Below are 22,662 nucleotides of genomic sequence, written 5' to 3'. Positions count from 1 at the left end.
ACAACTTTTGGGTTGTGTGGTTTTTCTTTCGTGGACATACCTGAAGTAGTCAAAATCATACAAACAATGTAGAAAGGCTGGGGAGGGGAGGAGGAGTTAGTGTCTCATAAACATAGAGTTTCAGTTTTGTAAGGTGAAAAAGTTCCAGAGATCTGCTGCCCAACAATGTGAATTAAAAATTGTTAAGATGGTAAATTTAAATTTTTTTTTAACCATACACGTTACCCAGGCAATTATGATAGCCGAGTTTTGGAAACTGGCAATAGCAAGTTAACAGTATAAATAATGTCCTCTCTTCTTGTCTTCCCACCTTACTCCACCTCTCCAACACTATGGTTTATTTTATTCCATTCTGTTCTGTTCTATTGGCTGTGCTGTGCAGCGTGTGGGATCTTAGTTCCCTAACCAGGAATCTAACCCATGGTCCCTGCACTGGGAATATACAGTCTTAATCACTGGACTACCGGGGAAGTGCCCCTTAATGGTTTTAATATCACATGAAAACTGAGCTATATAATTAAGTTAGGACACAGAGAAATTTCTTTACCTTCCTCTTTATTTTCATTTTCTACAGATTGAAAAACTGAAACAGCAATTGAACGAAACAAAGGAAAAAGCCCAAGAAGAAAAGGAAAAATTGGTATGTACACTGATGCCTCACTTATTGGTGGTCAGGTTTCTGGCAAGTTCAGATATTTAAGACACGAGAATAAGTAAGTCCTCTTGAGAACTCAGTGATCTTAAAGCTCATACACTTGATTGTACAGAAGCTCAAAAATAACATAAAACTATGTTATTGTCGAAAATCATCTCATAGTAGTGGTAGCTTACTGATCTTGAGCTCTAGGGCTTTTCAGTGGACAGCACTGGGAAACATATTTTTTGAAGATTAAAATATATCATGAGCTCATGCTAATACTTTAAATTCGGATGCAAGAGTACAGGATTTTTACTTAACCCTATCTGTGTCTTCTTTCTCCCTCACACAAAATCCTGGTCCTTAATGATACCAATGTTACTGTGTATTTTCTTCAAACCTCAATACATCATTAGGCACAGAATACTAATATGATACCAATGTAACTGTGTATTTTCTTCAAACCTTAATACATCAATAGGTTCAGTTCAGTTCAGTTCAGTTCATTCGCTCAGTCGTGTCCGACTCTCCGCGACCCCATGAATCACAGCACGCCAGGCCTCCCTGTCCATCACCAACTCCCGGAGTTCACACAAACTCATGTCCACAGAGTCGATGATGCCATCCAGCCATCTAATTCTCGGTCGTCCCCTTCTCCTCCCACCCCCAACCCTTCCCAGCATCAGTCTTTTCCAGTGAGTCAACTCGTCGCATGAGGTGGCCACTAATATTAATACTACTACCCACATAAACTGGTGGATACAGTTTAGGATTTGAGTTGGGAGGTGGGACTTTTCCCATTAGGATATATACCAATAGTGATCTACAGTCAAATTCAGTTCAGTTTAGTTCAGTTGCTCTGTCGTGTCCAACTCTTTGTGACCCTACAGACTGCAGCACGCCAGGCCTCCCTGTCCATCACCAATTCCCAGAGTTTACTCAAACTCATGGCCATTGAGTTGGTGATGCCATCCAGCCATCTCATCCTCTGTCGTCCCCTTCTCCCACCTTCAATCTTTCCCAGCATCAGGATCTTTTCAAATGAGTCAGTCCTTCACATCAGGTGGCCAAATATTGGAGTTTCAGCTTCAGCATCAGTCCTTCCAATGAATATTCAGGACTGATTTCCTTTAGGATGGACTGGTTGGATCTCCTTGCTGTCCAAGGGACTCTCAAGAGTCTTTTCCAACACCACAGTTCAAAAGTATCAATTCCTCGGTGCTCAGCTTTCTTCACAGTCCGCCTCTCACATCCATACACGACTACTGGAAAAACCATAGCTTTGATCAGATGGACCTTTATTGATAAAATAACGTCTCTGCTTTTTAATAAGCTGTCTAGGTTGGTCATAACTTTTCTTCCCAGGAGCAAGCATCTTTTAATTTCATGGCTGCAGTCAGCATCTGCAGTGATTTTGGAGCCCCAAAAAATAAAGTCTGACACTATTTCCCCATCTATTTGCCATGAAGTGATGGTACCAGATGCCATGATCTTTGTTTTCTGAATGTTGTTTTAAGTCAACTTTTTCACTCTCCTCTTTCACTTTCATCAAGAGGCTCTTCAGTTCCTCTTTGCTTTCTGCTGTAAGGGTGGTGTCATCTGCATATCTGAGGTTATTGATATTTCTCCTGGCAATCTTGATTCCAGCTTGTGCTTCATCCAGCCCAGTGTTTCTCATGATGTACTCTGCATATAAGTTTAATAAGCAAGGTGACAATATACACCCTTGATGTACTTCTTTCCCAATTTGGGCCAGTCAGTTGTTTCATGTCCAGTTCTAACTGTTGCTTCTGATCAAATTCAGTTCAGTTCAGTTGCTCAGTTGTGTCTGACTCTCTGCGACCCCATGAATCACAGCACGCCAGGCCTCCCTGCTGCTGCTGCTGCTGCTGCTAAGTCGCTTCAGTCGTGTCCAACTCTGTGCGACCCCATAGATGGCAGCCAACCAGGCTCCGCTGTCCCTGGGATTCTCCAGGCAAGAACACTGGAGTGGGTTGCCATTTCCTTCTCCCAGGCCTCCCTAACAAGGTCTAAAAACAATTTGAAATAATTCCTTTCTGTGAGGTTATGCCACCAACTCAGCAATACATTTTGCTTTTGATTTTTTAGGAGTTGCTTTAAAAAATTAATCTTAAATGATGTAATTATATAATTGTAATTATGTAAAATAATTCCCTGGTGATTCTGTGGTAAAGAATCTACCTGCCAAGTAGGAGACACCAGTTTGATCCCTGGGTCAGGAAGATCCCCTGGAGAAGGAAATGGCAACCCAATCCAGTATTCTTGCCTGGGAAATCCCATGGTCAGAGGAGCTTGGTGGGCTACCATGAGGTCACAAAAGAGTTGGACATGACTGAGAAACTAAACAGCAGCAGCAATTATGGAAAATATTTATGTGTTTACAAAGTAAAATCTATCAAACATGGTCTATTCTGAGAAATGTAACTTCTGTCCATGTCTCCACAGTATACCAGAGTATATTGTCAAAATGGGTTTCAGTCAGCATGATAGGTAAGAAATGATATTTTAGTGTATTTCAGTTTGCATTTCTCTTATTCTGAGCTCGACTGAGCATTTTTTTCACATGGTTAAGTGTCTTTTGCATTTCTTTGGATAGCTCTTTTCATTTGTTAGTTGTGTTATTGGCCCTTTTTCTCCTCCATTTCCCTCCCCCTCTTTTTTTTCTCTTTACTCTCTCCTCTTCCTTTTCTCCTCATCTCTCTTTTTCCTTCTCCTCTGTCTTCCTCCTTCCTTCCTCTTTATCTCACCTTCTTCTCTATGTATTTAAGAGATATTGGCCCTCTCCTTGTCTCTTTGCTTACTGATTTTAATTTAGGATCAGTTCAGTTCAGTTCCGGAGAAGGCAATGGCATGCCACTCCAGTACTCTTGCCTAGAAAATCCCATGGATGGAGGAGCCTGGTAGACTGCAGTCCGTGGGGTTGCTAAGGGTTGGATATGACTGAGCGACTTCACTTTCACACATTGGAGAGGGAAATGGCAACCCACTCCAGTGTTCTTGCCTGGAGAATCCCAGGGACAGGGGAGCCTGGTGGGCTTCCGTCTATGGAGTCACACAGAGTCGGACACGACTGAAGTGACTTAGCAGCAGCAGCAGCAGCAGTTCAGTTCAGTTCAGTAGCTCAGTCGTGTCCGACTCTTTGCGACCCCGTGAATCACAGCATGCCAGGCCTCCCTGTCCGATGTTATTTATCTCTCTTACCGATTTTTGGGCTCCAAAATCACTGCGGATGCTGATTGCAGCCATGAAATTAAAAGACGCTTACTCCTTGGAAGGAAAGTTATGACCAACCTAGATGGCATATTAAAAAGCAGAGACATTACTTTGCCAACCAAGGTCCGTCTGGTCAAGGCTATGGTTTTTCCAGTGGTCACGTATGGATGTGAGAGTTGGACTGTGAAGAAAGCTTATCGCCAAAGAATTGATGCTTTTGAACTGTTGAAGAAGACTCTTGAGAGTCTCTTGGACTGCAAGGAGATCCAACCAGTCCATTCTAGAGGAGATCAGTCCTGGGTATTCATTGGAAGGACTGATGCTGAAGCTGAAACTCCAATACTTTGGCCACCTCATGCGAAGAGTTGACTCACTGGAAACGACTCTGATGCTGGGAGGGATTGGGGGCAAGAGGAGAAAGGGACGACAGAGAATGAGATGGCTGGATGGCATCACCAGCTCGATGGACATGAGTTTGAGTGAACTCCGGGAGTTGGTGATGGACAGGGAGGCCTGGCGTGCTGTGATTCATGGGGTCGCGGAGAGTCGGACACGACTGAGCGACTGAACTGAACTGAACTGAACAGATTAAAGATTTGTTTAGTCTTCTCATGATGATTTCCCAGGTGGTGCTAATGGTAAAGAACCCACCTGCCAATGGAGGAGTCATAAGAGACGTGGGTTCAATCCCTGGGTTGCAGAGAGCCCCTAGAGAAGGGCATGGCAACCTACTCCAGTATTCTTGCCTGGAGAATTCCATGGACAGAAGAGCCTGGCGGGCTATAGTCCATAGGGTCACACAGAGTCAGACACAACTGAAGCAACTGAGCATGCATGCAGTCTTCTCATACCTCTTTTAAATAATATCTACTTTTCTATACATTGTCAGGTCATTTTAGAATTTTCTCCTTATTCAAGGCACTTGGTCTCTTTTAATAAAAATTAAAACTTTATGTGAAGGTAAAAAGGGAGATTTTTCTTCAAAGAAGGAAGACAAATAGCTTAAGGCTTCAAATGGAACAGGACTTTGTGTGACCTCTATTCTTTTTCCTATGTCATTTACCTTTTTTGTTGTTGTTGTTAATACAGGAACAAAAATTTACTATGCAAGTAAGTGAGCTGGAGGGACAGTTCCATCAAAAGGCCAAAGAAATTGGCATGATTCAGACAGAGCTCAAAACAATAAAACAATTCCAGAAGAGAAAAATCCAAGTGGAGAAAGAATTAGATGATGTAAGTTTCTTTCATTCTTTCTTTCTTTAAAAAGAAGACATTAGAATTAACTATTTATGTCTTCAAAGGCCTTCATAGACATTGACTCCTGTGAGATGGTAAAGGATTCCCTTTGACATTGTAGAGATTATCTGAGAAAAACAGGGACGACATATCAGTGTAGGACTGAATGCAGAAAGTCTTAATAGACTTTTCTTTTTCTAAGCATTGATTTATTTGTGAATTCACCAGATCTTAGGCAACACACCCTCTTGCATTTATCACCAGTTAAACCTTTGGAACTACTACTGCTGTGGAGAAACATTAGCGGCAAAGTAGTGAAGTCCTAAAAGAAAATATATATAGACTGATGAATGATAACTTCAGAAAATTTTAAGACACACTGGGTAGGGGTGGATGGAGTGAGAAAACCTGAGTACTTTCAGAAAGTTTCTCTGACATTGCATACTCTTTCTGTTCCCTCAGTTCAGAATATAGTTTTACTGCATTAATGACAGTGCAATAAATGGCATAGATGAGGGCTGGACACAAGTAGCTGAAATCAGTTTTGAGGTTTGGGCAAGTTAACCTTCTCTATACCTAGGGCTTCCCTGGTGGCTCACAGGTTAAAGCATCTGCCTCCAATGCAGGAGACCCAGGTTTGATCCCTGGGTCGGGAAGATCCCCTGGAGAAGGAAATGGTAACCCACTCCAGTATTCTTGCCTGGAGAATCCCATAGATGGAGAAGCCTGGTAGGCTACCGTCCACGGGGTCGCAAAGAGTCGGACACGACTGAGTGACTTTACTTACTTACTTACTTACTATACCTAGGTTTCCTCATCTCTAAAAATTGGGGGTGATAAGAGTTACTGGCTCATAGCATTGCTGTAAGGATTAAATGAGTTCATATTTGTAAAGTGAAGTTGGTCAGTCATGTCTGACTCTTTGCAACGCTATGGACTCTAGCCTTCCAGGTTCCTCCATCCATGGGATTTTCCAGGCAAGACTACTGGAGTGGGTTGCATTTCCTTCTCCAGAGGATCTTCCCGACCCAGGGATCAAACCTGGGTCTCCCACACGTCAGGCAGACTCTTTACTGTCTGAGCCACCAGTGCTTAAAATAGTGTATGTCACATGGAATTAACAGTGATGTATCACTTCAGTTCAGTTCAGTCGCTCAGTCGTGTCCGACTCTTTGCAACCCCATGAATCACAGCATGCCAGGCCTCTCTGTCCATCACCAACTCCTGGTGCTAAGTCACTTCAGTCGTGTCCAACTCTGTGCTACCCCATAGACAGAAGCCCACCAGGCTCCCCCATCCCTGGGATTCTCCAGGCAAGAGTACTGGAGTGGCTTGCCATTGCCTTCTCCGACCAACTCCTGGAGTTCACTCAAACTCATGTCCATCGAGCTGGTGATGCCATCCAACCATCTCATTCTCTGTCGTCCCTGTCTCCTCCCGCCCCCAACCTTTCCCAGCATCAGAGTCTTTCCCAGTGAGTCAACTCGTCGCATGAGGTGGCCAAAGTATTGGAGTTTCAGTTTTAGCATCAGTCCTTCCAATAAACACCCAGGATTGATCTCCTCTAGAATGGACTGGTTGGACATTGGTGTTGGACAATGGACAGTGGTGTAAAGCTCTCTGCAAAAAAACCCCCAAAAAATCCTGATTTGTAACATTTACTGATTTCCTTGGTATAAATACTTATACTATGGCCAATTTCAACCAAGCCACAATGCAACCAAAAAAAAAGAAACTGAACTCAGAGTGGTTACTTGTGCTGGAGGAGAGGGGAAGGAGAAATGGGGAGATGTTGGTCAAAGGGTACAAACTTTCAGTTATAAGGTTGATAAGTTTTTAGGAATCTAAAGTATATTGACCTTAACTAATAATACTATATTATATACTTGAAACTTGCTGAAAGAGTACATTAAAAGAGTTCTCACCAAAAAAAAAGTAATGGTAGTTTTATGACATGATGGAGGTGATAGCTAATGCTATGGTAGTATTCATTTTGCAATATAGTGTATCAAATTAGCAGATTGTACAGCTTAAATGTACATACTGTTAATATGTCAGTTATATTTAAACTAAACTAGAAAAAAGAAAAAAATAAAATGATTAGCAAAAAAGTGATTTTTTGTGTGTTTCCATGTCTGCCTGCAATGTGGGAGACCTGGGTTTGATCCCTGGGCTGGGAAGATCCCCTGGAGGATGGCATGGCAACCCACTCTAATATTCTTGCCTGGAGAATTCCCATGGACAGAGGGGCCTGGCCGGCTATAGTCCATGGGGTCGAAAAGATCAGACATGACTGAGCAAATAAGCACAGCACATAGTGTTTTGTGTTTCTCTTATACCACTTAGTCCAATCTATCTTGATATTATATTTATCATTTGTCTTATCTCCCCTGCTAGATGGTAAATTTTTTGAGGCATGAAGAGTATTGTACTTTGTATTTATTGAAGTACAAGATACAGAGTAATGCTCAATAAATCTGTGTTGAATACTAAGTGCATCTTTCATTTAAAATGTAATTGAAGGAATATCAAGTTTTCTACTAACTAGATGGGAAGAATCCTTTCACAGTGTATATGTATATCAAATCATTGTGATGTATACTTGAAATAGCATACATTTGTCAACAATGGGTTAGGAAGATCCCCTGGAGAAGAGAAAGGCTACCCATTCCAGTATTCTGGCCTGAAGAATTTCATGGACTGTATAGTCCACGGGGTCGCAGAGTCAGATATGACTAAGCGACTTTCACTCACTCACTCCTCGATAAAGCTGCAAAGTTTTCTAGAAAGAATATCTGGTTTTGTTTTATATGAAAATATAAAACTGAATCAAGTTAAGTTCCTTAACTTTTCAGGAACTCTCAAAATAGCCATCGTAAGGTGTAGGTATACATTCTGAATCAAAGTGAATGAAGAACTAGTTCATATTTGATTGGGCCTTGGTGTGAATTTTTTTTTTAAAGAACATTGTTGCCACCTAGTGGAGAAATGGATTTCAGACCTTTCAAAAGAGGGTTGGTTGGTGGGCCAGGAAAACTTAAAATTCAAAAATAAAAGATCCTTGCTAATGTGAATCATAAGGTGGTTCTGTGAAATCCCAAATATGGAAGAATTAAGGCATGTGTGGGGCTCATGACTCAAGGGAGGAAAATTATACTGTGCATATAGGATTCAATATACAAATTTAAAAGAGGATTAGCTTTAGATTGCCAAAAGGTATTCAAAGCATAAATTTAAAGAAAAAGTAATTTCCATCTACCTGATTAACAAAAGGAACATTAACCTTATTTCTGCACTTTACATATTGTGAGCTATTATGTATTTTTCAATAAAACCTTTTGACTGGATGCATGGATTTCCATTGGGTTGATATATCATGATTTATTAATTGGTTCCTTGTTGGACATTTGGAATTTTTTTCTAATTTTTCCCTATTATAAACCAAGGGACATCTGAATAACAAAATATTTTTCTACATTTTTAATTGGTTTTTAGGATAACTTCTTGGAAGTTACAGTGAGATTTATAGATTAAATTACATGAACTTTAAAGTTTTTGATATGCATTGCCTAATCATCTTTCAAAAGATTTATTTATTAATTTATAGATTTTGGGGGAGTCCAATGGCAAATGAAAGGTTTACTGCACCCTACCCTACTAAGACGGTAGACTTCTCCACACATTTATATATTGATAGTAATTCTGAAAGTCTTTGACAGTATAAGAGGCCTTTTTTAAATGTATAAAAAATACAAGAAGAAAGAAGAATAGATGAAAGATCATATGATATGGATCAAATGGAGATTTAATACTGTTACAACAGAGATCACAGTAAGGAAAATTGTTAAGTATAAGGAAGGACAATATTGGAAACAATAATAATGATTCTGTGAAAACCTACAAGACCTCCTAGAACTAACACCAAAAAAAGATGTCCTTTTCATCCTAGGGAACAGGAATGTGAAAGTAGGAAGTCAAGAGATTCCCAGAGTAATAGGCAAGTTTGGCCTTGGAGTACAAAGTGAAGGAGGGCAAAGGCTAACAGAGTTTTTCCAAGAGAACACACTGCTAATAGCAAACACCCTCTTCCAACAACACAAGAGACGACTCTACACATGGACATCACCAGATGGTTAATACTGAAATCCGATTCTTTGTAGCCGAAGATGGAGAAGCTCTATCAGTTCAGGGAGAAGCTCTATATAGTCAGGTAAAACAAGACCTGGAGCTGACCATGGCTCAGATCATCAGCTCTTTATTGCAAAATTCAGGCTCAAATTGAAGAAAGTAGGGAAAACTACTAGGCCATTCAGGTATGACCTAAATCAAATCCCTTATGATTATATAGGAGGTGATGAATAGATTCAAGGGACCAGATCTGATAGACATAGAGTACCTGAAGAACTATGGACAGAGGTTTGTAACATTGTACAGGAGGTGGTGACCAAAACTATCCCCAAGAAAAAGAAACGTAAGAAGGTAAGGTGGTTGTCTGAGGAGGCCTTACAAATAGCTAAGAGAAGTGAAAGACAAAGGAGAAAGGGAAAAATATACCCAACTGAATGCAGAATTCCAGAGAATAGCAAAGAGAGATTTAAAAAAGCTGTCTTAAGTGAACAATGCAAAGAAATAGAGGAAAACAATAGAATGGAAAGACTAGAGGTCTCTAAGAAAATTAGAGATATCAAAGGAACATTTTATTCAAAGATAGGCATAGTAAAGGACAAAAACAGCAAGGACCTAACAGAAGCAGAAGAGATTAAGAAGAGGTGGCAAGAATACACAGAAGAACTATACAGAAAAGCTCTTAATGACCCAGATAACCACTATGGTATGGTCATTCACCTAGAACCAAACAACCTGGAGTGTGAAGTCAAGTGGGCCTTAGGAAGCATCACTATAAACAAAGCTAGTAGAGGTGATGAAATTCCAGCTGAGTTATTGTCACCCTGCTTATTTAACTTATATGCCGAGTACGTCATATGAAATGCTGGGCTGGATGACTCACAAGCTGGAATCAAGATTGCCAGGAGAAATATCAATAACCTCAGATATGTAGATGATACCACTTTAATAGCAGAAAGTGAAGAGGAACTAAAGAGCCTCTTGATGAAGGCGAAAGAGGAGAATAAAAAAGCTGGCTTAAAACTCTACATTCAGAAAACGAAGATCATGGCACCCGGTCCCATCACTTCATGGCAAATAGATGGGGAAAAAGTGGAAACATGTCAGATTTCATTTTCTTGGGCTCCAGAATCACTATGACAGTGACTGCAGCCACAAAATTAAAAGTCGCTTGTTCCTTGGAAGAAAAGCTATGATAAACATAGACAATATATTAAAAAGCAGAGACATCACTTTGCTGACAAAGGTCTGTCTAGTCAAAGCTATGGTTTTTCCAGTAGTCATGTACAGATGTGAGAGTTGGACCATAAAGAAGGCTGAGTGCAGATGAACTGATGCTTTCAAACTGTGGTATTGGAGAAGATTCTTGAGAGTCCCTTGGACTGCAAGGAGATCAAAGCAGTCAATCCTAAAGGAAATCAACCCTGAATATTCATTGGAAGGACTGATGCTGAAGCTTAAGCTCCAATACTTTGGTCACCTGATGCGAAGAGCCTACTCATTGGAAGAGACTCAGATGCTGGGAAAGACTGAGGGCAAGAGCAGAAGCGGGTGACAGAGGATGAGATGGATATGGATGGTATCACTGTCCCAGTGGACATGAGTTTGAGCAAGCTACGGGAGATGGTGAAGGACAGTGAAGCTGCAGTTCATGGGGTTGCAAAGAGACACAACTTAGTGATGAACAACAACCACAACGATAACTAACCTCTGCATTAAATGGTTATTACTATTCTAAGTATTTTATGTGTATTATTTGTTATTTAATCCTTGCCACATCTCTATGAGATAGCTTCTATTATTATCTTCTTTCTACTCTGGAGACCTGAGACTTAGAGAAGATAGTGATTTGCCAAAACAGCTGGTGAGAGAGGTAACAGTTGAACCTTGGGTCTGTCTGATGGAAAGTCCTCTATTGCCTTTTTTTGTGGCATGAATGTTAGATTGAGCATACCTATTTTATCTGATTTGTTCTTACCAGTAAATATAACCTTCAGAATCAGAGTTATTTAGCTCAATTTTTTCTTTTTTGCCTCGAAGAATTTTATGTTCTTTTTAGTCTATGTAGTTTTAGAGGATAGAAGGATCCATCTATGAGAATCATAGGGAGATACTTTTTAGATTTATACTAGGAAGAATTTTCTAAAAATGAGAACTCTTAAAGGGCGGCCTAGAGAATTAATATGATTTGAAGTATTGGTACTTCCGTCTCTAGATATTTTTCTCATAGAAAAGATGCCTGTTAAGTGGGAGATTTGTATAGTCTGACTCCTAAGATTCCTTCCAACTCTGAAAATTATGATTCTGTGAGTTCATATGTTTAAAATGAAGATATTTTGTGGGGATGAGTATTATAATAACTTATTTGAATGTTCTGAGAACTATTATTCATGAAATAATAGTTTTAAGAAACTCAGTACTAATCTTGTAAGTGAAAGTGTAAGTCGCTCAGTCGTGTCCAACTCTTTGCAACCCCATGGACTATACAGTCCATGGAATTCTCCAGGCCAGAATACAGGAGTAAGTATAGCCTTTCCCTTCTCCAGGGGATCTTCCCAATCTATAGACATTTATAAGAAGTATGGTACTCAGAGGGAGGGCATGAGGTTTTTCTGTGTGTTCAAGATTAAGAGGTAATGTGTGACAGAGAATGTTTCTTGATAGAGAATGTTCCAGGGATATGCCCCAATCTGGGGCTTCCCAGGTGGCTCAGTGGTAAAGAAGATACATGCCAATGCAGGAGGTGCAGGAGACATGGGTTCAGTCCCTGGGTTGGGAAGATCCCCTGGAGAAGGAAATGGCAACCCACCCCAGTATTCTGGCCTGGAGAATCCTATGGATAGTGGAGCCTGGTGGGCTACAGTCCATGGGGTTGCATAGGCAGATGCGACTGAGCAGCAGCCACAGCATACCTCAATTCACCCCATTTCCTACTGACCATTCTTTCATTTTTTGGTTATTTTAATTTTAGCTAAAGGAGGATTTAAGGAACACAGAGCAGAAACATCAGGAGACTCTTAGAAGACTGGAAGGCAAGTTTTTTGAAGAAAAGGTACAACATATTTGCATTCATTAGTAAATATTGTTTGTACTAGAACAACATAAGTGTATTTATATGTATTCTGAGACATAACTTTTCATTTGGGCATTTTATAATAAAATGCCTTCTTATAATAAGAAGAATTCTTATTCTTCCCCACTCACCCTTAGTTAGACATTGTTGAAATCTTTGAGAGGGACTGTCATCTGAGCAAGGCTTCAGGACACATTCCCCCTCACCCCAGCTTGGTGTCCCCTGGTGGAACTAAAGCTTCAGGTGCCACTTTCTGTAGGGGAGGCGGGCTTGGAGAGGTTCCTGTGGTACATGTGAAGGCCTTCCCTTGGTCAAGTTAACTACGGATATTAATAAAAGGGGCTCAAAAGTATTCTTTAGCATCACAAGTTTCCACATTTCTCTGTGCATCTAAAGTTAATTCTCCAAATTATGAGAAGTGCTTTGGAACACATGTAGAATCTTCTCAGAATCCCCATGGTTTTTCTTTAATTCTTTTAATTTTTCTTCAATTTTTCATCCTTAGGAAAAAATTAAATAGATTTTTTCACAAATTGCTGGGCATGTAGGTAAGTGAGGGTGAGGCAAATAAGTACTCATGTCAGGGTTATATAAAAGGATTTGCTTTAAAAAGTGGCTCTCAGTTTCTAGTTTGTGTACTGAATAACCTGGGAGTGGGATAGAAGCAGAATCTAGATATAGCTGTATTAAAAGAGCCTATTTCTTTTAGCATAGACTGGAAAAAGAGGCTGAAAAGAAGATAATAATGCTGGCAGACAGAGCCCACCATGAAGCTGTTGCGTAAGAGACCACCGCTTCCTTTCTCTTTCTAGCAGCCTCTCAGCTCTTTGCTAGACTTTTCTGTTCTTATCATGTTTTCTGCCTCTTCTCTCTAGCTTTGCTTTCTGTGGATTTTCTAGTTTACTTTCCTTCTCTCTGTGTCTCCGCCCCTTTTCCTTCCATCCTTTTTGTAGCAGCAGAGTCTGGAGGAGAGAGCTTGGGCTTTGAAGTTACACTTTAGTTCTCAACATGTATACTAACTGACTGTGAGAAGATTTCTTAAATTTTTTGAAATTAAATTTCTTCATCTAAAAATGGTATTAATAATGCCAGCTGTGCATGGTTATCATGAGGTATATTAGTGGAAGTAACTGCGTTGTGTTAATGCATACACTAGGTCTCAATGTGTTAATGTGTTTAGTTGCTCAGTTGTGTCCAACTCTTTACAACCCCATGAAGTATAGCCAGCCAGGCTCCTCTGTCCAAGGAATTTTCCAGGCAAGAATACTGGAGTGGGTTGCTATTTCCTACTCCAGGGGCTATTCCTGACCCAGGGATCAAACCTGAGTCTCTTGCGTCTCCTGCATTGGCAGGCACTGTGCCACCTGGGAAGCCCCCCAGGTCTCAATAGTTTATTTCTAATCTAATGTGGGTCTGACAGCTGTACTCCACAGGTGGTTCAGGAACCTGAGCTGCTTCCATTTTGTTCTTTATGTCCAGTCACATGGACAAAGAGAGAGTATGGGAAACACATACGTGCCCTTAACTGCCTTGGACTGGAAGTAACATATCACTCTTGGCTTTTCCATTGGTGAGAACTTAGTTTTTTAAGATCCCCACCCAAGTATAGAGTACCTACCATAAGCTAAATAAGTGTTAGTCATTATTTTTTTTATTATTTATTATTTTTGGTTGCCCACATGCCTTACAGGATCTTAGTTCCCTGACCAGGGAGTGAACCTGGACCATGGCAGTGAAAGCTCTGAGTTTAATCACTGAACTGCTAGGGAATTCCCAATGATCATTACTATTAATGTTAGGGGATAAAGCAGTCACTAATCTAGTTTGGTAATATGTAAAACTTAGGTCTGTGTTTTTGGGTCTTTTAGGCAATTGAACAATGCTGGAAGAAGTGTTTTTAAAGAGAATATTTATCTCCAGAAAGCTCTCGCATACCATCTGAAGGAAGCTGATGCTCTACAAAAAAACTCCCAGAAGTTGCAAGAGACTCAGACTTTTCTTTCACAGCAAAAGGTTCCCATTCTCATTTAAACTTTCTTGATTGTTTTAAAGATTGGGTTGGTGAATAGTAAGAACTGAGTATAGTAATGGTATATAAGGACAATAGGACTATTTTTCTTCTGTCTGGTTGATGTGTTTTTCTTACCTGAAAAGTTAATTACTGAATAATTTATAAGAAACTTTAGATTTGGCTTTATAAAGAATATCTCTGAAACATAAATGTAACTCCTGTCCTCTAATACATTTGTATTCATTTTATGTTGCTTAGAGTTGGTCCCTGAATCACTTAGGAATAGGTTCTCAGCTGTGACTACAGTGGTCTCCCCATGTAAGGGTGTATTCTCTTCCTAAAGGAAGTCTGGAGGCAAGCAGTCCAGAGCTGGAATGCCACAAAGTTAGCAGACACTCGGGTTCCTTAACTTTGTTCTGCCGCACATGGCTTATCTCCACCCCATGGCCTCCAAAAGCTGCTGGAGCTCTCACAATAGGGAGGGAGAAGAACAAGAAGGAAGACAGTATGCTCCTCCCTTCAGAGGTCTACCTGAAAGTTCTATACACATTTCTACTTGCAGCTGTTTCATCAGAGCTTAGTCACATAGCTTTGCTGAACTACTAGGGAAACTGGGAGTTTTCATCTGGGCTTAGTACTTTTCTGAATAAAATTAGGGCTTTATTATGAAGTAGATAATGGAAAATGGACACTGGGACAGGCAACTAGCAGATTGCCACAGTTGGCAGTATGTCGTTGTTAAAACTACTATAGTAATTTTACTGTATAGTCTTATTGGGATATTCTTTTGATAATATAAAATACTGAAGCTTTCATAATTTTAGAAGAAGGAAAATGCCTTGATTAGTAAAAATTTGTGGTCTTCATAAGTCCAGAAAAGGACTCTTGATGTTTCTTACTCTTTATGTACAGAAGAGCAAAAATATCACCATTGCAACCTGGCCTCAAACTCAAACCTCTTAAAGTAATAGAAATTAGTGAGTAAATTTTATGTTCAGAAATTTATTAAAAAAAACTCACACCTCCCTCATCTTTCTATTTTAGGAGATCAATGATCTGTTGGTTAAAGAAAAGATAATGCAACTTACCCAGCAGAAATTACAAATCCAAACTCTTCAGAAGAAGGTAGTAAGCCTGGAGAATGCCCTGGTTTGCATGACCAAAGAGTTTGAGACTGAAGTTTTAAAACTGCAGCAACAGGCAATGGTAGAGAACCAAGCAGGTCAGGTTGAAATTTTCAAGCTGAAGCAACTTCTTCAGATGAAGGACAAGGAAATGAATCGAATAAAGAAGCTGGCCAAGAACATACTAGATGAGAGAACAGAAGTGGAAAGATTCTTTTTAGATGCTCTACACCAAGTAAAGAAACAGATCCTATTTAGCAGAAAGCATTATAAACAGGTAGCACAAACTGCTTTCAATCTTAAAATGAGACAGGCATGTGCAGGAAGAATGGAATATCCCAAAATCCGAACATTTGATGGCAGAGAACACAGCACCAATAGCGTGAATCAGGATGTTATGGAGGCTGATAAATGGTACTAATGATGCTTTAATATTTTGTCTTTTGTACTGCTTTTTTTTGCCCTTTAGAGAAATAAAAATCCTGACAAGTTTGACAGTATCTAAGTATTAAATAGATTACTCAGTAAGTTACTTGAGAAGAGAAACTGTCTTACTCATCTTTGTAACCCCTATGATTAGCATAATGTGTGGGGTCTTCTTAGTAGATTGTCTCCCTTTTTTGTACGACAGAGACTTGTCAGAGGGATTGTTTGTTCCATTTTGAATGTCACTGTAATATCTTTTAACATGTTCCTTTCTTCTGTTTCCTGTAAATTTGTTTCAAAGGTTTGATTAGATTCAGGTTAATCATTTTTGGTAAACATACTTTCACAAATAATTTGTAATATTCCCCTTACTATTCTGAGATGAAATTCGTAGGTAATAATATCTAACCAAATCTCTAATTTAAAGAATCAACATAACTCTCTGTTGAACAGAACTGTCCTGTGGATTGGAGGACATACAGTAGTGCCCCTTCCACCACTGTCGTAACCAGAAGCCCCTACAGGTGTCTAGAAGAGATCTACTGCCACCGTGATGAAGGCAGTAGAATGACTGAGACAGTTGTAGACTATACACCCCTGGAGAAGGAAATGGCACCCATTCTGGTATTCTTGCCTGGAGAATTCCATGGACAGAGGAGCTTGGTGGACTACAGTCCATAGGGCCACAAAGAGTTGGACATGACTGAGTGACTAACAAGCACAGGCTGTATACAATAATTAACTGTTTCCTGTTAGCCTGTTTGAATACTTTCACCCTATAAACCATGGATTATAGTACATTTTAAATATTACTCTGAAAAAATTGTTTATATCCCTATGCAATTAGATTCTTCAAGGGCCTTAAGAAAGTTTTAAAAATCCCTACTACCATGCACTTAACATCTTATTAAGAGGGGCTTCCAAATATATTTTCTGTTTTAAATTATTTTTTAATAGGCTAATATGAAAGTTCTTTTAAATTATATAGCTGTCAGGAAGGTTGGACATGGCCAGTGACTCGTCTTCAAAAATGTCCATACTATAATTTTTATCTTTTTGCCATATTCAGAAGTCTATTAATAACATTATTACTATTACTCTATTATAATAATAGACTTATTATAATAACTACTACCAGAGGTTCACTGTAATTTTTCTATTTCAAGTTGAGTCCCCATCATACATAAGGCAGTTTCTTTTCATTTTTTTAATCTGCTGTATATTAAGGGTATATAAGTTTTCAGAGGAAGGTACATAAAATGACTCTCAACATTATTATTGCAGAAACTGAACTCTTCCTATTCTGCCTTCTGAGCAATTAATCACCTTAACCCTAGTATTCTATTGCTTCTACCAGGAAAGCAGAAATTATAGTTAAAATATTACAGTATCTGCTGAAGAGGCAGATTGGGAAGGACAAAGTATACGGTGATCACAAGGCAAAATCTAAACTTAACTAACCCAATTGACATATATGCAAATGTTTCTTACATTCTACATCTATACTCTATTTACATGTTAGCCAACTTTTGTAAATAGCAAGTAGACTATAAATCCTTTAGAAAAGTTATGGTATAGATAGATAAATACCTGCCTGGAAAGATTAGCTATAACCTTATTTGGAGGTAAGAAATAGACTAGATAAGTTACATGTTATTTTATATATATACTTCTCATCACTCTATTTTCATAGCAAAATATCTAATACTAAAGACATGCTAAAAGGAATTTATCAGTAATAGCACCAATTTTTTCTTACTTCTTTTGTCTTTGTGTTAATCTGGATACATAATTTTGCCTCACAATTTTCTATTCTGCTTATTTGCTTAACGTTTGGGCACAGATTTTTTTTTCATGTTGTTACAGTTTTTATTTTATTTTAATGACTATGTAAAACTTCAAATTGACTAGCATATTGATATGCTTTTCAACTATGATTTTGTAATAGACATAGTTTACTTTCTAGTCATTACATTTGGAAACATCATAATATTCAGTTATGATTTGGAAATGTTCTTTTTTCATGTTTACATATTTTATATTTTTAAAAAAGAGATGCTTGCTTTGATCATACATTTTTCCATTTTTTTCTTTGAAATTCTTTAGGACAGATATTCAAGGAAATGTGGATATTGGAGATTTGACCTGGGAGCAGAAGGAGAAAGTCTTGAGACTGCTCTTTGCAAAAATGAATGGCTTTGTTCCTAGGTACCTCCTTATTTCAGTAGTGAAATATTAGTTTTCTATCAAACCTAGAAACATATAGAAACAGTGAACATATTCTTATTTAGAATTAAGAGAATGGAAAACAAGCAGAAAATAAAGCAAGGTCATATTGCATAGCTACTGCAACTCCCAGAGCTAAAGAATGGGAGATGTGTAAGTGAGCACCAAAATGAAAGAGGAATTAGAATTAAAGGGGAGAGAAAAACTGATTAATCTTAGGTGTTTAAGCTAATGCTTCCTAAGAAGGTATAACATTGCTCAGCTGAATGAGTGGTAACTAAAGAGAAGCATAGCAATTGTTAAGATTCTATTGGTCTGCAAAGATAAGTAAATGATTACAAAGCTGAATATTAATCATGGGACTCTTTAATACAAAAAAAAAAAAGACCTAGAAAGGAAAACAGAAAACCACAGTTACTCCAAATAATTATTTTTAATGTAGTTTTACTCTCTTTCTTCATGTTTTGTCAGTGACTGTAACCCTGGTAATGAACTATAAAGTGGCTGAAATAAATCAACCAGTTATCAACTGATTGTTAAATGCTTGGCACCACGGTACTGTAGGGATTCAAAAGAATTAAAGGACATTGCCTTTGATTTCAAAAGCTTACAGTTTGATTTCCCAAACAAAACCAAGCATAACAAGGAAAATTAGGTGGCACAATAAAGTGTAATTGGAGTGCAGACAATTTGTCAGTGGGCTAGAGTTGTCAGGGAAGACTGAGAGGGCAACTTTGTGGGTGCCTTATAGGATAGTGGTAAAGAGTGAGGAGGGTAGAGAGAGTGAGGAGGGCATATTAGGCTAGGACTTAGTAGACACCATGAGAAAAAGCCCAGAGGGAGGACTGGGTGGAGGGTAGTTCAGTTCAGTAGCTCAGTCCGATTCTTTGGGACCCCATGGACTGCAGCATGCCAGGTCTCCCTGTCTATCACCGATTCCCAGAGTTTACTCAAACTCATGCCCATTGAGTCGGTGATGCCACCCAACCATCTCATCCTCTGTCATCTCGTTCTCCTCCCGCGTTCAGTCTTTCCCAGCATTGGGTCTTTTCCAATGAGTCAGTTCTTCACATCATGTGGCCAAAGTATTGGAGCTTCAGCTTCAGCATCAGTCCTTCCAATGAATATTCAGAGCTGATTTCCTTTAGGATGGATTGGTTTGATCTCCTGGCAGTCCAAGGGACTCTCAAGAGTCTTCTCCAACACCACAGTTCAAAAGCATCAATTCTTTAACTGTCACATCCATACATGACTACTTGAAAAACCATAGTCTTGACTGTAGGGACCTTTGTCCGGAGGGTATTTAGGCAACACTAAGGAGAAACTTCCTGGCTTGAGGAAATTTGGTGATGATAGAGAGTAATTCAGTTCAGTTCAGTAGCTCAGTCGTGTCCGACTCATCGCAATCCCGTGGAGCACAGCATGCCAGGCCTCCCTGTCCATCACCAACTCATGGAGTTTATTCAAACTCATGTCCATTGAGTTGGTGATGCCATCCAACCATCTCATCCTCTGTCATCCACTTCTCCTCCTGCCATCAATCTTGCTCAGCATCAAGGTCTTTTCAAATGAGTCAGCTGTTTGCATCAGGTGGCCAATGTATAGGGAGTTTCAGCTTCAACATCAGTCCTTCCAGTGAACACTCAGGACTGATCTCCTTTAGGATGGATTGGTTGGATCTCCTTGCAGTCCAAGGGACTCTCAAGAGTCTTCTGTAACACCACAGTTCAAAAGCACAATTCTTCGGTGCTCAGCTTTCTTTATAGTCCAACTCTCACATCCATACATGACTACTGGAAAAACCATAGCCTTGACTAGATGGACCTTTATTGGCAAAGTAATGTCTCTGCTTTTTAATAAGCTATCTAGGTTGGTCATAACTTTCCTTCCAAGGAGTGTCTTATTTCATGACTGCAGTCACCATCTGCAGTGATTTTGGAGCCCAAAAAAGTAAAATCAGCCACTGTTTCCCCATCTATTTGCCATGAAGTGATGGGACTGGATGACATGATCTGTTTTCTGAATGTTGAGTTTTAAGCCAACTTTTTCACTTTCCTCTTTCACTTTCATCAAGAGGCTCTTTAGTTCTTCACTTTCTGCCATAAGGGTGGTGTCACCTGCATATCTGAGGTTATTGATATTTCTCCCGGCAATCTTGATTCCAGCTTGTGCTTCTTCCAGCCCAGCGTTTCTCACGATGTACTATGCATATAAGTTAAATAAGCAGGGTGACAATATATAGCCTTGATGTACTCCTTTTCCTATTTGGAACCAGTCTGTTGTTCCATGTCCAGTTCTAACTGTTGCTTCCTGACCTACATACAGATTTCTCAAGAGGAAGGTCAGGGGATCTGGCATTCCCATCTCTTTCAGAATTTTCCACAGTTTATTGTGATCCACACAGTCAAAGGCTTTGGCATAGTCAATAAAGCAGAAATAGATGTTTTCCTGGAACTCTCTTGCTTTTTCCATGATCCAGTGGATGTTGGCAATTTGATCTCTGGTTCCTCTGCCTTATTCTAAAACCAGCTTGAACATCTGGGAGTTCACAGTTCATGTATTGCTGAAGCCTGGCTTGGAGAATTTTGAGCATTAATTTACTAGCATGTGAGGTGAGTGCAATTGTGTGGTAGTTTGAGCATTCTTTGGCATTGCCTTTCTTAGGGGTTGGAATGAAAACTGACCTTTTCCAGTCCTGTGGCCACTGCTGAGTTTTCCAAATTTGCTGGCATATTGAGTGCAGCACTTTCACAGCATCATCTTTCAGGATTTGAAATAGCTCAGCTGGAATTCCATCACCTCCACTAGCTTTGTTCATAGTGATGCTTCCTAAGGCCCACTTGCCTTCACATTCCAGGATGTCTGGCTCTAGGTGAGTGATCACACGATCATGATTATCTGGGTCATGAAGATCTTTTTTGGACAGTTCTTCTGTGTATTGTTGCCACCTCTTCTTCACATCTTTTGCTGCTGTTAGGTCCATACCATTTCTGTCTTTATTGAGCCCATCTTTGCATGAAATGTTCTCTTGGTATCTCTAATTTTCTTGAAGAGATCTCTAGTCTTTCCCATCCTATTGTTTTCCTTTATTTCTTTGCACTGATGACTGAGGAAGGCTTTCTTATCTCTCCCTGCTGTTCTTTGGAACTCTGCATTCAAATGGGTATATCTTTCCTTTTCTCCTTTGCTTTTCGCTTCTTTTCACAGCTATTTGTAAGAGTAATTAGTAATTAGAAATAAAGTTTAATCTATGGGTTGAATTATGATGAGCCTTAAAAACCATGCAGAAAATTCTGAACTTTGTAATATAGATTCTGGAGTAATGCAGCATAGTTTTCTTCTCTGCCTTGGAGGAATACAAAGAGCAATAAGCCACACTGTTAGATTCTCGTACTGGAAGGGTTTGCGTCATTGTTCTCTGAGCTGACCTTAACCTAACACAGTGACATGTATGATAGATTGAAGGACATACATAGAACGGGGACCGGCAGAAGCTGCTGCACAGCTCTGGGCATGTGTGGTGAGGGATTTAAGCAAGAGTGGAGGCAGTTGGAATAAAGAAAAGAAACAGACATAGTAAGGAAGGAGAAGCTGGACGTGGCGATAAAGAATAAAAGGAATATAGAGAAGAAAGTAAATGTTTAAGATTTTTAGCTTAAGAGGGCTTCCTTGGTGACTCAGCCAGAAGATCCCACGTCTTGGAGCAACTAAGCCCATTTGCCACAACTGTAGAGCCTGTGCTCTAGAGCCTGGGAGCTGCAACTGCTGAGTCCACGTGTCCCAACTACCAAAGCTGTGTGCCCAAGAGCCCGTGCTCCACAATAAGAGAAGCCACTGCAATGAGAGGCCTACGTACTGCAACTAGAGAGTAACCTCCACTTGCCACAACTAGAGAAAGCCCACACAGCACACCAACGAAGACCAGCACAGCCTAAATAAAAAATTTAATTAAAAAAAAAGATTTTTTGCTTAAGAAATGAAGGTGGTATGAAAGGCAAATGAAAAATATGGAAAACCATACTTTCCATATGAAAAATATGGAAACATTGCCATGCGGGGAGCCGGCCTGAACAAGGCCCCAAATGTTGGCCCTGGGAATGCCTTGAAAGTGCTGTTCCCTGTCCCGCCACCCCTTAAGAGAGTCATAAAATGTTTACCAGGCCTTATTTGTTCTTCCTTGAGAAAAACAGAGCAAATAATCCTTTGCTAGGTTTGTTTATTCCCCAGATTTATGTAGGTATGTTTTCCTTATCTCTTAAAATAGATTAAGAATGTACCCCCTAATATTTATAGCCTGCTGACTAGTTTTTCTTATCTTGTGAGCATTAGTCTAAATGCCAAACTTGTCTTAGAAAGCAAACAAGCCTTTGTAATCTTCTATAGATGCAATAACTAACCTGGTAAAAGACTTGGTATTTTTATGTACCCTGTTCCCCGTCTCACTTGGTATAAAAACCCTGGCCCTTTTCAATAAAGTCGCTGATTTGCCTCACGAGCATTCAGTCCTCTCGACCCCATTCTTTACTCCTTAATTTTTTTCTCAGGCTTCTACGTCGTTGCGGTCCGGACC

At 39.6% G+C, this 22,662-nt stretch overlaps 1 protein-coding gene across 1 annotated transcript in view; it reads left to right on the top strand.

Annotated features, from left to right (window-relative positions):
* The window catches only part of BBOF1 (basal body orientation factor 1), a 32,522-nt gene that overhangs the window by 7,684 nt on the left and 2,176 nt on the right, over positions 1–22,662 (top strand). The window contains exons 3-9 of the mRNA XM_055437160.2: positions 575–640; positions 4,961–5,104; positions 12,204–12,284; positions 13,015–13,085; positions 14,174–14,318; positions 15,361–15,854; positions 17,973–18,074. Coding sequence (XP_055293135.2) covers positions 575–640; positions 4,961–5,104; positions 12,204–12,284; positions 13,015–13,085; positions 14,174–14,318; positions 15,361–15,854; positions 17,973–18,074 — 1,103 coding nt within the window. The remainder of the gene's footprint in view (positions 1–574; positions 641–4,960; positions 5,105–12,203; positions 12,285–13,014; positions 13,086–14,173; positions 14,319–15,360; positions 15,855–17,972; positions 18,075–22,662) is intronic.

The sequence above is a fragment of the Moschus berezovskii genome, chromosome 9, assembly GCF_049115385.1.
Source record: "Moschus berezovskii isolate FMDL1 chromosome 9, NW_MosBer_1.0, whole genome shotgun sequence".
NCBI classification, from domain to species: Eukaryota; Metazoa; Chordata; class Mammalia; order Artiodactyla; family Moschidae; genus Moschus; species Moschus berezovskii.
Note: the sequence above shows the minus strand (reverse complement) of the source record. Positions and strands in the feature narration are given on the sequence as shown.